General features: G+C 45.7%; 1 protein-coding gene across 1 annotated transcript in view; it reads right to left on the bottom strand.

Annotated features, from left to right (window-relative positions):
* ABCA2 (ATP binding cassette subfamily A member 2) overlaps window positions 1–15,260 on the bottom strand; it is a 140,642-nt gene extending 125,382 nt beyond the window's left edge. Inside the window, exon 1 of the mRNA XM_018556764.1 lies at window positions 14,823–15,260. Coding sequence (XP_018412266.1) covers window positions 14,823–14,888 — 66 coding nt within the window. The 5' untranslated portion in view covers window positions 14,889–15,260. The remainder of the gene's footprint in view (window positions 1–14,822) is intronic.
* Window positions 15,261–17,087: the final 1,827 nt, after the last annotated feature.

Genomic DNA, 17,087 nt, shown 5'->3' with positions numbered 1-17,087 from the left:
CCCCCCCCCCCCCCCCCCAGCCTGTCTCCTCCTATGCTGCAGAATTATAATCTTCCTCAGCGTCCTCACGTCTATACACAGTGTATAGACGCAATCACTTAAGGAACCTTAGACCGCTGCAGAGGGGGAGAGGCGCTAGAAGGACCGGTCTAAGAAGAAGCTGACTCGGAGCTTTGGGTGAGTACAACTTACATACAAGAACCTAACCCTTGTAGTGCGGGGGTAGCCCCACTGCAATGGTTACTAGGGATGCACCGATACGTTTCGAGTACCAGTGCCGATACTTGGCATTTTCATGAGAACTACCAGGGTTGCAGCAGTTGCAGCTGGGACCTGGCTCTGGCGCTCCACCACTGTCCTGAAATCATTAGTCAATATTGTTTTTGAAAAACTGTCACAGTACATGTATCAGTACATGTACTTGCAAAAATTGTATCTGTGCATCCCTTTAATTATATTTATAAAAACAACATCATACATTAAAACAGAGATGTACAAATCCCAGGAGCTCCGTGTGCTCCTTACACATGACAGCTGCCTCCTAACTTTTTAATTTTTCTAGTCTAGTCTTGGAGGTCAAAAAGTATCTGTACTTGTACCGAGTACTGTACTTGGTATCTGTGCATCCCTAGTTAATACTGAAAATTCTTGGAGTTCTTCTTTTAACTCACCTTTCTGCTGACCCATTTCTCCTACCTTCCTTCCATTCCAGCGCTGCAGCCTTGGTCAGTTACTTCACCATGTTTGCACCCTCAGATTCACTACAGGGGTAAGAGGATGGAAGCATGATGGAATACACAAGCATTAGATACCCCTTAAAGTGGTGACCGGCAAAAAAAAAAAAAGCGGAGGTTGCGGTGCTGCGACAGAGCGGGGGTAGGAAGCACGGGGCAATAGAAAGGTGAGTTATAAGAGCTCTTCTATTACAGGTACCTTCCTCTAAGCTGGGTTCACACCAAGCGACTACTGTCCACTGGGTGGCAGCGCAAGGCATGGGTTATTTTTTAAACTTTATTGGCAGTGTACAAAGTGTACATTCCATGAAGTCTGCATTTTTCTGCACCACACAAGGTTGTGGGGTACATGGGGTACATGGTGTTCTGTGGGACCTTGTGGTCCCAGTGTGGAAAAACGCCAGTCACTGCAACTGGTGTGAACGGGTGCTTAGATATTTTTTTTTTTATCCTGATAGGTTTGCTTTAAAAAGAACTTGTCACCAATGTGATTAAAAAAATCAGAAGTAAGGAAAAAAAAAAAACTAAAGTATTTTTAATGATTACTTTGGTGTTTTGCCCTTTTCATAGATAAATGCACATTTAACCTTATGGGAAGGTTTTTGTTGAAATGACAGGTTTCCTTTAATAGAAACCTCATGCTTATCCTTCATCTTCAGTAATCTCAGGTACTGAACCAGAATAAGCGACTACTACCAGAATAAGGATTTAGCATGTGAATTAGAACTCCTAATTTGCATATTGGTTGGCACCCTAAAAACCATGAAGCCAAGGGATTAGCATAACACACAATGTACAAGAATTGTTCTCATATGTCTTGCAATAGAAGATCTGCCGATACACAACTAAGGGTCACCATACACTTTACAATCTTTGTACAAATAATTTTAGATTTAACAGATGAAAAATGAGGATCTGCCTTATCCATCCAATCAATCTGTATCCAATCAGGCAGGCTCTTGCACTACATGGCCTTTGGTAGATCTAAAGGAGATTGTACAATCAGATTGTAACCTGTGCAGAGAGACGAAGGCTTAGTTCACACTATGCGATTTGGGATCCCTTTGAGCAGGAATCCAAAAAGCTGTCATTTAGATGCGGCCGCTGTCACCCGTTTAAGTTATGGACCGGGTGACAGCAGTCACATCTGTAAGTGGCAGTCTGGATGTAATCGTATGCGACGCGATTATATTCGGTTTGCAACAGATGATTGCAGCTGAATGCATCCATCCTGCGTCCCGGGACATTGATCTATTCCAAACCACATGTAATCGCATCTGATACTTGAACGGGTGACAGCAGATGCAGCTAAATGGGAAATTTCGGATTCCTCCCTCTAGAATTCGTAGGTTCTTGCCGCAGGAATCCCAGATTGCTTGGTGTGAATGAAGCCTTAAAAGAGAACTATGGGGTAAGTTGCTTTCCATAGTTCTCTTTAGGGTCACGAGATGACATACACTAACCTCTTCCCGTGACCCAAAGCTCAGTATATCGCAGGCAATAGCGTTGCAGCCGGGACGGATCCCGACAATACTGTCAAGATCCACCCTGCTGCGTGAGTGACAGCTGGCTCTGCCTATCTAGAGGCAGTGCCCGCTGTGCACGCCCCCTTCCGCATTCATTCCCCCACTCAGCGCTGGGGGATCGGAGAGGGGAATCCCTGCGGGGAGCGGTGACTGACAGTCAGCGCACACTGCAGGGAGACAATCGGCAAGTGAGCGGATCGGCGGTATGCTTCTGCTCACTTCCCGATCGATAGAGCCGACCTGTGACAGCTTCTTTGTCACAGGTCGGCTCTAACTATGAGGATGAGTGGACATCACTCACCTCATGGTTCTCCTTTAACATCTCTTTAGTAGCCGTCACCCCATCATGCTCTAGGTCTATGACCAGCCATAATTCATGCACGTTGACCGCACTGCTCAGAAAGAAGTCAAGCACAGAAAGCTCCCATTGCATTAAAGGAGAATTATGGGGTCAGTGTTTTTCCCCATAGTTCTCCTTAGGGTAACGGGAGGACACAAACGAGCGTCCTCCCGTTACCCTAAGCTCAGTATACCGCGAGCTACAGCTCGCGGTATACTGAGACGCCGGAGCGGATCCCGACTTAGATGACGGGATGCACCCAGCTGCGTGAGTGACAGCTGGCTCTGCCTATCTAGAGGCAGAGCCAGCTGTACCCGCCCCCTCCCCCGTCCGTTCCGCCAGTCAGCGCTGGCAGATCGGAGCAGGGAGAGGGGAATCCAGCCCCTCCCCCTGTCACGGCAGAGAGCCGTGACAGGATCGAGAGGCGAGCGAACCCGGTATGTGTTCGCTCACCTCCCGATCTACTGAGCCGACCTGCGACAGTCTCATTGTCACAGGTCGGCTAGAACTATGAGGTGAGTGAAAAGCACTCACCTCATAGTTCTCCTTTAAGGGAGCTGTACTTCCTTTTGCCGGGGTCACCCCCTGCTCGGGTATAGCCTTTGGACAAGGAGCAGGAACAAAAGCGGAGATGTCTGCAGACGACAGGGACAGACACGTGGAGTTTTCCACAGGAAGCGATGTATTTTTCAATAATGGGTTCATGTGGTCACTCACTTTTTGTGCCAATCGGGCTTTGCCGAGTCCCCTTTAAACCAATAAAAGGCATTGTTCCTCTTTTAGAAGGAAATAGGACTGCAGCTGTATAAGAGAGAACAAATAAAAATGTAGTCTGTTGCGTAATAATCTGCAGATTACAGGTTCCGGCTAACCCAGCTGAGTGATTACTGCCTGCAGATAATAGCCCTGAATCTCAAATCCGTGGAAGCATTTCCCACAATTCCATCTGCCAGCCGCCTCGCACCAAACCAGGCCACACTGGCCACTCACTGGCCTAATCAAACAACACGCCTCTTATGCAATAAAACTAAACCACCACACATACACACCATATTTCTTCTGCTGTAGATATTATCTTAAAGAGGAAGACTAAATCTACAAGCAACATGTAAACACTCAGGAAATTGCTCAGGGTTAGCATTAAAGCAATGATATGGATTTCACAACCCTCCGCACCCACCTTGTTATCTGTGCCACTGTCAACAAAAGAGTATAATAGAATGACTGGAGAGGGTGTTGCAGTATATCACAGTCTGCGGAGGAAAAACGTTACACTTGAGATAGTACTAAGCAACTGCAGCATGAAAAACATGCATCCTGTTCATTCTGAGCTTCTCTCTCTCATGCTGAACACATCAGCATGGGCAAAGCACAAGCCCGCATTGATTTAAATGATCTCATCAACATGCTGTATGTTGAGGTCAGAACATATTTCCATGCATAGTTTGTAATTATTTATATTAGGAATGCACAGATACAGGTTTTTCTATATCAGGTACGAGTACCAATATTTATCTTTCGGTACTCGCCAATACCGAGGGCTAACCACTACACTACTGTGCTGCCCAAACTAATAATCTGATCTGGTGATGTGGACGCATACTGATTAAACCAGTACTTCAACCAAAAATGACGCGAGAATTAATAACCTATTAAAAGATAAAGTAACAAAAACGCCTTTGCTGCAGTATTTAGCTAGAATATCGGAAATTCCCCCACAGTACTTTTCTCTGCCACTAGATGTCCTCAGTCTGATGGCTAGCATCACTCAGCTCACTTCCCCTGAGTCCAGGTCATTCGGGACCTGACCCAGCCTGTGACTGGACAGTGAAAAGGAGAAGCAGCTCAGTGATGAGCGAATCTTTCTGTCACTCTGCTTTCTCCTCTTATCAGCATGCTTCTCCTCAGCATATGAACCACTGGGCTTCTTGTACTGTTTCTTCCTCCCATACTCCAGCTTGGTTATACATGGACTGCAAGGGACTGATACCAGGTTGAAGTCAGGTTATTACACTGCTTACATTTGAAAAAGTAAATTTTATGATGTATTAACCGCTTGAAGACCAGGTGTTTAGATCCCCTACCTGGCCAGGCCATTTTTGCCGGCGGATCGCTTGTATATTAACGGGCATCGCTGCCTGTTTTCAAATAGCGGGGATTTCCCGCTCGCCCGAGCGGGCGGATGTAACAGGACGTGTATACACGCCCAGTTACATCCAAGAAGCTCCCGGCAGGCCGTGTATACACAGCGGCTGGCCGGGAGGTAGTTAATGATTACAGATAGGGTTGCCACCTGTCCAGGATTCACCCGGACAGTTCGGGTTTTGAATGCTGTGTCTGGGTTTCCTGGCAGCAGAAACCCGGACACAAGATGTTAGGCAGACAGGGGCAACCAAAATTAAGATGGGGCTACTAGAGTGTTCGGGTTTCGCTTGAAGAAAAGGTGGCAACCCTAATAACAGAGCTGCATGTCTTTTCTATCTGCCTAGAGTTCAGCTTTACAGCTACCTCATCATGTATCACTTGCCCCTCCCTTTTAGATTGTAAGCCCTCAGGGGCAGGGCCCTCTTTACCATCATGTCTTAAATTGTATTGTATCTGCAATGTCTTCCTTATATTGTAATGCGCTGCGCAAACTGTTGGCGTTATATAAATCCTGTATAATAATAAAGTGAGCCCCCCCACCCCCCAAAAAAAAGAAATCACAATGTTTTCATGTGTTGCAATAGAGGATGGATTGCAGTGGTTTTATTTAGTGTTTTCAAGCTTACTATTCACTTCCTTGAAGACTGTTTGTGTCACGCTCTTCTTCGGGCCACTTCTGCTTTGTGTAATATATGTAGGTGCACAGCTCCTGTGGCTGACATGGCCAGGCACTTATGCAGGCTGATGTACTTTGACAACTGGACGACTACTGGGACGCTGTGCATCAACATGGCATTCTGCAGTCCACTGAAGGGGCATGGGCTGGTAGGCTGACAACACTGCTGCCAAGTGTGAGGCAGTGGCTTAGTGTTGTCAGCCTGAAAAAGGAAGTGCTGGTAGGTTCTCCAGGTTAGAATCCTCAGAAAATGAATAGATTTAGTGAACTATACACACTCCTGTGTGATGCCCCATACTTAAACCTGAACTCACAGAAAAAAATAAATTATTTTAGAAACAGCAAAGTTAAGAAACTCACCCCTGATAGGAGTATAGAAGTGCAAATGACTGGTGCTTGCTATAATAATTATGGATTATGATTGTAGCCAGATACTACACAGAGCTCTGTATTTTCGGAGGTGCGGAGATGAGAAGCTGTGGCTGTGACAGTGAAGGGCTCCAGTCACATATTCACCCCCTCGTCTTCCCTTGTCCATTCTCTTTTTTTTTTTTACAGTATGCAGGGCGTTCTGTGAATAGGCAGGGGGAGAAGATGGATGGATATGCAACATAATCTCCCCTTCTATTCTGTTAAAAAAACAAGGCCTTTTGTGAATGGACTGAACCTCCCCTCCTCCAGTCACAGAATGCCTTGCACTCTATGAAAAATACAAGGCTTTTTGTGAATGAATGAAGGGAGAGGAGGGTGGGTATATGACTGCACCTCCTATCCTCCAGTCACAGAACACCTTGCACTCTATAAAAAATACAAGGCTTTTTGTGAATGAACAAAGGGAGAGAAGGGCACGTAAGTGACTGAACCTCCTCTCCTCCATTCACAGAATGCCTTGCATTCTATGAAAAAATAGAAGACTTTTTATGAATAGACTTCTGCTGTTTCTAAAGATAACATTTTTCACAGAGCTCAACTTTTTTTAAATTAGGGCTTACATACACTTTAATGTCAAGTGGTATTATGGAGTTAAAGTAGACCTATTTATCTCTATCATCTCCATCATGACCTACTTATGTCTCCGTGCTTCATATATGCATATGGAAACTGTCTCACACTGTCTGGCTTAATATACATGTATAACCTCTTGGGAATAAAAGCCGCGTTTAGCCAGCCAGCCATATCACACACAAATTTGAATGCAGCAACGGAATTGCCGTCATTGCAGCTTGGCCTCATTTTTCAGTGTCTGAAAAAAGTACTGTGAGTAGTACCCCCACACCAAGCAATCTTTAAAGGGGAACTCAAGTGTTTTTAATACGAAAATTTTAGTGAAAAACATTTACTTTAAGGTAGTTTTAGACACTTCCAGGGTTATTACTTGGCTGTCTTGTATAACACATACTACGGTATTTGTAAACGCTCCCTCTAGTGGTCATCTGTATATCACAAAATGTGATTAGCAACGCTAATTAGAGGAGAACTGCAGCCTTTGCTCGGATTTGAGCTACCATTGCAAATTTTTACTTGAAAGTTAGATCTGACCTGGCTTTTACATTTTAACAAGCTTGCTGTTCCATATTTTGGTAGTGTATTTCTGCTACACTGGAGATTCTTGGTAGCTCAGTTGTGCTAGTAAAATTGCTAGTGATTAATTGCTAGGAATAGCAGCGATTGATCACTTTTGTAAATGGAACTACTGGCTCTCCATGGAGTAAGCTAGACATGTAACACTTAGCAGCAATATACCTTGCATGATCAAATAGGGCTCCAATAATTTGCAAATGAATGCTAAAGGATGCTATCTGCATGCTAGTTGTGTAGCTGTATAGCAAGCACTTGTTCGTCCAAGCAATTAATCGCCAATGAGTTTAATTGCGTGACTGAGCTTCTAAAAATCCTCTCTGCTCTCGCCTAATGAGGTGACTGACAACAAGTGGTTTAATCTCACAGTAGCAAGAGAAATCCTGTGTAGTTTAGCCCTTCATGACTGCTGAGATAACCCAGTCAGGCCAGATCTGACCTACAGGAGGTAGTCATTGCACAACGCCAGTAAGCAGAGCCTACACATGTAAAATGGCTTCCCAAAAGGACATGTAAACATATACTTCCATCCCTTACAATGTATGATTTGCCTCCTCAGTGAGCGGGCCCATGGCACCCAATACTCACAGTATCTCCTCGGTCTCTCAGGTTGAGTAACACTGGGCATTGTTCCACCCAAAAGATTAAGGACATCTTAGTGGCATAGGAAGTACATTTTATTGATTGTATTAACTAATCATCCAAAGTAACCACAGGAAATGAATATAAAATGGAATTCAGTACACAAAAAAGGAGGGATGTTAATGTACACAAAAAGAATGTTAAAAAGAAGGCACACTTTCCAGGAGGAAAATATCAAAGCACACCGTGGAACTAGCAATCATTTAGCACGAAGGCCATCTCAAAATTGTTAAGGCATAAGAGCAAACCTACCTAAGAGCAAATGCCTGCCATTTACTAGTGGCAAAGTGCCAGGGCAAAGCAACAGGTTCCCTAGCAGCAGCAGCACAGACACATTTTTCTTTGCTCCCCAGCTGCTCTGATTGGAGGTAAAAAGCAAGGAATGGAGGCCTTATGTAAGCTCCAAGATGGATTCCCCTGAAGGGACTAATCAGTAAGCATCAGAGTTGTTATGTGGAATGAAGGCGAATGAGTTTCATGCTCCCCCATTTTAAAGTACTATGCATTTAAATTTAGCTTCCAGCAACCAAGACGCAAAAGAAATGAGAACACGTGAAGCCAGTGCCCTGCATGAGCAAAGCACAGACTTGGTGTAAAGGTCACTACAATCTCTGCCTTGTGCACTGCAGGTACCAGCCAGTGGTGTCACCCCCTGCCACTGAAATGAACAGATTGTCAAGGACGTGGCCGCCATGGTCTAAGGCAGACCACTTTTAATGTTCTTCTATACCACCCAGCCAAGCTGCTTGAGATAGAAAAGTCTCCATACGAGCAGCTAGGGAGGGAGAGAGGGAGGACACATGCAGACCAGTGCCTGCAGTTTAGCCCAAAAGCCAACAATGAGAGAACAGACAAGCATTACCCCCCAAATGTCACTGGGGATTGGGAATCCAAACAAAACGTAAAAGTATGCCAAAAAACACTTTATTTTAATTTTAGACAGAGCAAGGAAGGTTTAGCAGCTCAGGTGTTTGTGGGGAAGAGGAACAGGGAATGAGAAAAAGTCTCTCCCAAGGCTAACCATTCACGCATAGATGAGAAACCATACAAATCCCCCTTCCACACTGTGTAATGTCCTACCTCTCAGCTATTGTATTCAGGACATCCGGTACCCGCAGCTGTCTGAATACCCAAACAGTGCCTGCAGCTGATTGGACAGGGCCACCCAAGGCTCAAATTTTAGTCAACTCTTCCTTACTCGATCTAAAACTAAAGCAAAAGCTTTGGGCTGGAGATTCAACTTCAAGGGGTCTATTTATAAAGCAGTGAATGTGATTTTCACCGACCACTCTGGTGGTGAATCGTTCACTGACATTTAGAACACATGGACCCGGAGGTATCTGCTGCTGATAATGTTTGTAGAAGGTCTTATTCACTGCTTCAGAAATAAGCCTCTAAGTGTGCTTGAAGAAAAGTTCAAGGTGAGCAATACCAGTATAGAGATGTTTACTAGAACTTCAAAGTCCAGGCAGGAAGGCAAGGGAGGTGGCTGAGAACTATCAAAATGTGTTATTGCTTCCTTCTAACCAGACATGCTCATTACAATACCTATAGACGCGCTTTAACTACACATTGGGCTGATTGGCTGCAGCAGACTATAAAGTGGTCATAATCTGATTGCACAATCTCCTAGATCTGCCAATAACTATGTAGTACAGGTGCCCATCTGATTGGATTACCTTAAATTGATTCTTTACATGGACCCTAATAATCGCAGTTGTTGATACATTTAGGGCGATTATACAAACATTTTACAACCAAACTACAATGTGTATGATGAGATTGAACAGCTTCCAGACAACTATGCTGAGCTCCAATAAGAAAGCCAATATGCATGCAGAGCCCTGTGCAATACATACAGATGCATGACGTATACAGTGGCGTATACAATGAGCAGACAGGAGTGCAGCTGCCGAGTGTCCAGTAAACCGGCAGCGAGATGTAACAGGCCTGGTGGAATTCTCTTGGCCTCTGGCCATGATACTGGAACCGAGGAGCCAGGCCTCACTTCCTCACAGCTAGGGGGTGTCTGCCCATGCAGTGTCAGTGACGAGCCCTGCTCTCTGCGTCCACATTATTAACAACCCCACCGCCAATGACTAGAGCTGGCTTATTCCCAGCGAGAGAGGGGGGGGGGCTAGCGCGTCTGTTAGATTAACCCTACTATGACCACACCAAACCTAGAGTATTACAGAGTCCTGATCCACACATGGAAATGTGAGTGAATAAACACATTAAGACACCCTCCATCATAATTTCAGATAGGAAAGGAAATAAAAAAATTTGGAGCATTTCATGCACCAGTAACATACCCGCAATCATTTACAGAAACCTACAGGTCAACATCAACAAACAAAAGGGACACCGCAAACATCTTATAAACATTGATGCTTGTAGAGAAGAATAGTTTGCTTCCTTAAAACAAGGAGAACTATGGGGAAAAACACTGACCCCATAGTTCTCCTTTAAGCAGCTTTAAAGCTGAACTCCAGGCACATATAAACAGCAAAAGAAGGCAGCTCTGTATTCAATAATATGTCCTTAAATGTAAAGCAGCCTTTTGCAGTCCCTGTACAGCAGAGCTCAGGCTGTACAATTAGACTGTAACGTGTGGTTAACCAAGACAGATGGCATGGAATAGTGCAGCTAGGAGAGGAGGCAGAGGAATGCACGGCTAAGAGAGATGGCATAGAATGGTCCAGCTAGGGGAGGAGGCAGAGGAATGCACGGCTAAGAGAGATGGCATAGAATGGTCCAGCTAGGAGAGGAGGCAGAGGATGGCACGGCTAAGAGATGGCATGGAATAGTGCAGGTAAGAGGAGGCAGAGGATGGCACGGCTAAGAGATGGCATGGAATAGTGCAGGTAAGAGGAGGCAGAGGATGGCACAGCTAAGGGAGATGGCATGGAATAGTGCAGCTAGGAGAGGAGGCAGAGGTTGGCACAGTTAAAATAGATGCCAAAGAATGGTCCAACTAAGAGGAGAGACAGAGGGTGACACAGCTCAGAGAGGAGGCGGAGGACAGTGAGGCTGAGGGCTTGTTCACACCATTTCCAGACCTGATCTGGATGTGTTTCTGCAAACGAGGTCATGTGCATTTTTGATGCGTTTTTTGACATGGTCTTGATGTGTTCTGGTGCGTTTTTTTCTTGAACTGAAGGCAGTGGCACAAGCCTCACTTTATTCAATAGGAATGAATGGGGATGTGTTTTTGGACCAGACAAAAAACATTGTGGTCTGGATCTGGTCTGCACATAGTGTGAATGGGCCCTAAAAGAGGAGGCAAAGGATGGCGCGGCTAAGAGAGGAGGCAGGAGATGGCGCAGCTAAGAGAGAAAGAAAAGGATAGTGCGTCAAAGAGAGTAGGCAGAGGATGGAGTGACTAAGTGTCCTCTCTTCGCAGAGGATGGCATCGCTAAGAGAAGAAGCAGAGGATGGTGCAGCTAAGAGAGGAAGCAGAGGATGGAGTGGCTAAGAGAGGAGACAGGGGACAGCACTGCTAACGGAAGAGGCAGGGGACGACATGGCTAAAAACTGTCCACACATACACACTGCAATGTGACTGTACAATCCCCAGATTTACCGATATTATATTAATAATGTAGTGGAGGGCCTACCTGTTTGGATTTAAAATGGATTGCTAAAATAGTCCGTCACACTGCACAGTTGTTGGTAAATATGAAGGAGATTGTACAGTCAGATTGTAATGTGTGTGGCAAGTTTACAAGAGGTAGGAGGTGACAATGTAGCTAAGAGAGGCAACAGAAGAGAGACATAAGAAAAGAGACAGCAGTATATTGCAGTGGTAGTTGATACAGAAAGGAGACTGCAGCAGATTACACAAGCACGAGACAATCACCACAGGGGAAAAACAGACAGCTGCGGACTCCACAGATAACAGATGATTCTAGGAAGGGAGAGCAGAGATGGAGGAGAGAGACTCAGAGGAAGAGAGAGCAAGGATGAAAGAGAGTGGGCCAAAGATCACTCAGCGGAGATACAGCAGAAAGGAAGTCAAAGATGACAGGACTGTAGAGTATAGAATATACAGGTGACAGCACAAATATAGAGAGAAGAGAGTAGGATTATATGCCGGTATGAGACAGCAAGGATGGAGTTCAACACTCAAACATCATCCTCTGATGTTGGAATGCAAGAACTGTAGATTTCCCAATGTATTGGAATAGATATGTAAAAGGACTAATGGTGACTGCAACTGAAGAGACAGATAAGAGTCAGCACAGGAAATGGAAGTAAACAGCAGATGGTACACAGATATAGCCGAGGGAACTGTATACAGGTGAGAGAGAGAGGAACGAGTGGTACACAGAAAGCATATAAGGATATAGCAGTGGAATAGAGTGCAGCAGAATGAAACAGGTAAGAGACTGGTAGTGTAGAAAAGGTAAAAGACAGCAAAAGAGAGCAACTCACACAGCTAGGAGAGTGCAAGGGTGAAGAAGAGACACATGGGTAAAGCACAGCCAGTATAAGATTACAGGAGCAGAAGATTATACAAGAGGCAGAGGAGAAGAGAGCACACACACATAATTAAGAGACAGCAAGGGTAGATTAGCAAGCAGCACATGCAGGTAAGTAAAAGACATCAATGATAAAGTAAAGAGCAGCATTTAGGTAAGAGAGAGAGCAGGGATGGAGCAGAGATCAGCATTCGGGTAAGAGACAGCAGAGGTTAATTAGAAAGTAGTGTGCTCAGGTAAGAGACATCAAGGATATAGTAGGGAACAGCATTCAGGTACATCAGCAGGGTTGGATAAGAGAACACACATAGGTAAGGGACAGCAGTAAAGAACAGCATACAAGAGACAGCAGGGATGGGGGTAGAGAACGCATACAGGTAAGAGACAGCAGGGATGGGGTAGAGAACACATACAGGTAAGAGCCAGCAGGGATGGAGTAGAGAACACATACAGGTGAGAGAAAGCAGGGATGGGGTAGAGAACACATACAGTTAAGAGACAGCAGGGATGGCCATGAAAACACATACAGATATGAGAGAGCAGTAAAAGAGAAATTACTAGCCATCAGATTATGCAAGTAAGAGTCAACAGGGATGGAGGAGAGTACTTCACTCTTGGTGCCTCTTACCTGTATGTGCAGACAGCAATTCAGGTAAGAGACAACAGTAAATAGAGGATTACTAACCATCATAATATGCAAGTAAGAGACCTCAGGGGTGGAGTAGAGAGCAATGCAGGTGAGAGACAGCAGGGATGGGGTAGACGGCACATGAAGGGAAGAGACAGCAGGGATGGAGTCGATAGTACATTCAGAGAAGAGAGAGCCGGGATGCAGAAGACAGTACATTCAGGGAAGAGACAGCAGGGATGGAGTAAATAGCAAATTCAGGGAAGAGAAAGTAGGGATGGAGTAGAGAGTACATTCAGGGAAGAGACAGCAGGGATGGAGTAGACAGCACATTCAGGGAAGAGACAGCAGGGATGGAGTAAACAGCACATTCAAGGAAGAGACAGTAGGGATGGAGTAAACAGCACATTCAGGGAAGAGACAGTAGGTATGGAGTAGAGAGTACATTCAGGGAAGAGACAGCAGGGATGGAGTAGACAGCACATTCAGGGAAGAGACAGCAGGGATGGAGTAGAGAGAACAGTAAATAGAGGATTACTAACCATCGTAATATGCAAGTAAGAGACCTCAGGGGTGGAGTAGAGAGCAATGCAGGTGAGAGACAGCAGGAATGGGGTAGACGGCACATGAAGGGAAGAGACAGCAGGGATGGAGTAGACAGCACATTCAGGGAAGAGACAGCAGGGATGGAGTAGACAGCACATTCAGGGAAGAGACAGCAGGGATGGAGTAGACAGCACATTCAGGGAAGAGACAGCAGGGATGGAGTAGACAGCACATTCAGGGAAGAGACAGCAGGGATGGAGTAGACAGCACATTCAGGGAAGAGACAGCAGGGATGGAGTAGACAGCACATTCAGGGAAGAGACAGCAGGGATGGAGTAGACAGCACATTCAGGGAAGAGACAGTAGGGATGGAGTAAACAGCACAGTCAGGGAAGAGACAGTAGGGATGGAGTAAACAGCACATTCAGGGAAGAGACAGTAGGGATGGGACTAAACAGCACATTCAGGGAAGAGACAGTAGGGATGGAGTAGAGAGTACATTTAGGGAAGAGGCAGTAGGGTTGGAGTAGACAGCACATTCAGGGAAGAGACAGCAGGGATGGAGTAGACAGCACATTCAGGGAAGAGACAGCAGGGATGGAGTAGAGAGTACATTCAGGGAAGAGACAGCAGGGATGGAGTAGAGAGAGTACATTCAAGGAAGAGACAGTAGGGATGGAGTAGAGAGTACATTCAGGGAAGAGACAGTAGGTATGGAGTAGAGAGTACATTCAGGGAAGAGAAAGCAGGGATGGAGTAGAGAGTACATTCAGGGAAGAGACAGCAGGGATGGAGAAGAGAGTATGTTCAGGGAAGAGGCAGTAGGGATGGAGTAGACAGTACATTCAGGGAAGAGACAGCAGGGATGGAGTAGAGAGTACATTCAGGGAAGAGACAGCGGGAATGGAGTAGAGAGTACATTCAGGGAAGAGACAGCAGGGATGGAGTAGAGAGTACATTCAGGGAAGAGACAGCAGGGATGGAGTAGAGAGCAGCACACAGGTAAGAGTAGAGTGACAGGTAGAGACAGCAAGGCTATGTAGGTATAAAAGTAGGAAAAGATGAGACCACTCCAGAACCCTCCACCTTTGGGTACCATCACCCAGCTGGTAGAAGCTAAAAACCTGTATTTAAAGCAACACACACAGTCTAGCAAGTGGCAGCCAAGATGGCAGGTAAAAAAAAAAAACAGGTCAAAGAGACGCAGCAAGTTCCATGGCAGTTCTCTGGCAGCGCCCTGTTGCTGCTGACATTTGTCACCCTGCAACATAAGCCGGGTGTCACATGCCGGTGAGGTCACCGTCATGACTCTGCCAGAGCTCACTACCCTACCGTCTCTCCCACCGGGAGTTAGTGAGCGCCGTTATGTCAGCAATGGCACCGTACAAAGACAGCTGCCCCAGCACCCACCAACCCATTGCCAACGTCTGCGTTCTCACTTCAGCCAGACAGGCCCCTGCCGCCAGGTTGCGCCTAACCTACCGCAACTTTCTTTTCTCCTACCTGATGGGAGGTTGGGCACTTACCGGGCTCCTTCTTTTTAGGGTGACATTTTTCCAGAGCAGGAGGTGCAGCTGGTGCAGGAAACCCATGGTAAGGATCGGTCGCTCACGTCGCCGATCTCAGACCTTGTGTACCAGCTGGTCATTTAAAGGGGTGAGATAGCGCTGAGATGTCCATCCACGATTCGGAAGCCAGGTTCATTGCACTCCTCAGCGTATAAAGGATCCACGTCTGCTGTATACAACAGAAAACAACAATGGATTGTGGGAAAACGAGGTCTCAGGAGGGACCGTGCAGTGAAAGCAAAGACCCCCCCCCCCCTGTACCAAGCTATGCTACACAACCTAGATGTGGCACACTGACCAGTGGTCGGTCTAGTTCTGCCGTCTGGATAGCAATCAGCTGTGTTTTCATCTCTTTTACAGCCTCCTCCTCCTCCTCCTCCTCTGCTGCATTGAGTTACAGTCTCTGCCAGTCTGCCTAGGCCCTGCCCACTCTTAAAGGAGCAGCCACCTATTTTCTGCACCTCATTCATTAACTCAATTCATAGCTTCCTAGTGCAACTGACTGATAGGCTCAGGATGTGAAGCCTTGTGCCTGGGATCTAAATCCCAACCAGATGACATTTACTAAGTATTGTGTATCCTAAATGACCACAATGCTATTTTCTGTTACAAAATACCCATTTCACCTTTTTTTACCCATCCATCGCATTGTTGCAGATCTCCTCCAACCTTTCTCAACCACTTCAGGTCTACGCACTAGCCCCCCATTTAAGCGTTTTTAGGCACAGGTTGTAGCACAGGGCATTTTTGGCCCCTGTGGCTCACCATACACGTTACAACAGGCTTAGGCAACCTCAGCACACCAGCTGTGCTTTAAACTACAAATCCCATCATGCTTGTGGCTGTTAAGAGGCTTGCAATGCCTCATGGGATTTGTAGTTCCACGATAGCTGGAGTGCCAAGTTTGCCTGCCTCTGCGTTACAATGTGATTGTACAATCTCCTTTAGGTCTACCAGCAACTATGTAGTGCAAGGCATGGCCTGATTGGATACAAATTGATTGGATAAATCACATCGCTCTCCATATTACATAGTTTTAGTGAATGTAAAGTTGATTGTATAAAGACTGCATGGTCAGATTGTAACGTGTATGGTGACCCTTAGACTTAATGGGAGCGCCTGAGAAACGCACAGAAACAAGTTTTTTATTTTGGGTGCTCCTATTAAAGTCTATGGGGCCAGAAATGCACAATTCTGCCCTAAAATGGACTTTATCATGCTTAATATGACAAGCAACACAACACTCAGGTGTGAATGGGCCCATTGGGAATAATGGGATTCTTAATGGGAGCCTTAAGCGGTGTCAGGCTTCCGGAATCTTGTGAATGGGGCCTTAACATCGACTGCACAGTTTCCACTGATAGCGACAACAGTGAATGAGTGTCAGCATGTCCTCTAAAGCTGCCCACACACCTTACAATTTATCTGCAGATTGTCTGTGGTCAGATGGAAAAGGTGCAACAGATTCCTCCATCTACACTTAACTGTGTGGATGGAGTAATCTCCACCTGGGCCAATCTGTTGCACTTTTTCCATCTAACCACAGAAAATCTGCAGATAAATTGTAAGGTGTGTGGGCACCTTTACAGTCCCATTCAGGGCGAGAAGGCAGAAGCCCAATAGGAAGATATTTCACACCCTGCCTGAACATGACCTTCATGGAAGGATTACCCGGTATCATTGTATTCAAAGCTGCAGTTCAACAAGATTGAAAACAACTTTTACAATTACCATGTCAAAGCTGAACTGTGGACATGAAACCTTTCATTTTAATATATTCCTCAACAGTCACAAAGGTTATATATCCACTTTGTATGCACCAAATGCCTTAACAAACCCAGGTATTACCTTGTAAAAGTAGCAATGACATCATCATTGTGCTGTTCACATCCTGTGCAGAGAGCAGAGCTGTTGGAAGGACCCAGCAGACTCCACCCACTACTGCCTGCAGAAAAATATAGGAGGGGACAGAGACAAGACCAGTCACCCTGCACAAGGAGAGAGCACAGCCGTGACTGGTCTTTATTACAGGAAGTTCCAGCACAGAGGTAACGTTTCACACTGGATCACTGCACAGATCTGGAAGAAACACACAAAGCACATTAGGATTTCAGTAGGAATGCGAATGACTCGTATTTACAGAATATTTGCTTATCCCGGAGTCCAGTTTTGTTGGGATGGATTCATAACCAGAAACTGCTATACTAACCTTTCCTGGAGAAA

This window comes from Nanorana parkeri, unplaced genomic scaffold (assembly GCF_000935625.1).
Source record: "Nanorana parkeri isolate BGI_ZX_2015 unplaced genomic scaffold, ASM93562v1 scaffold251, whole genome shotgun sequence".
NCBI lineage: Eukaryota > Metazoa > Chordata > Amphibia > Anura > Dicroglossidae > Nanorana > Nanorana parkeri.
This window is presented reverse-complemented; position numbering and strand designations above follow the sequence as displayed.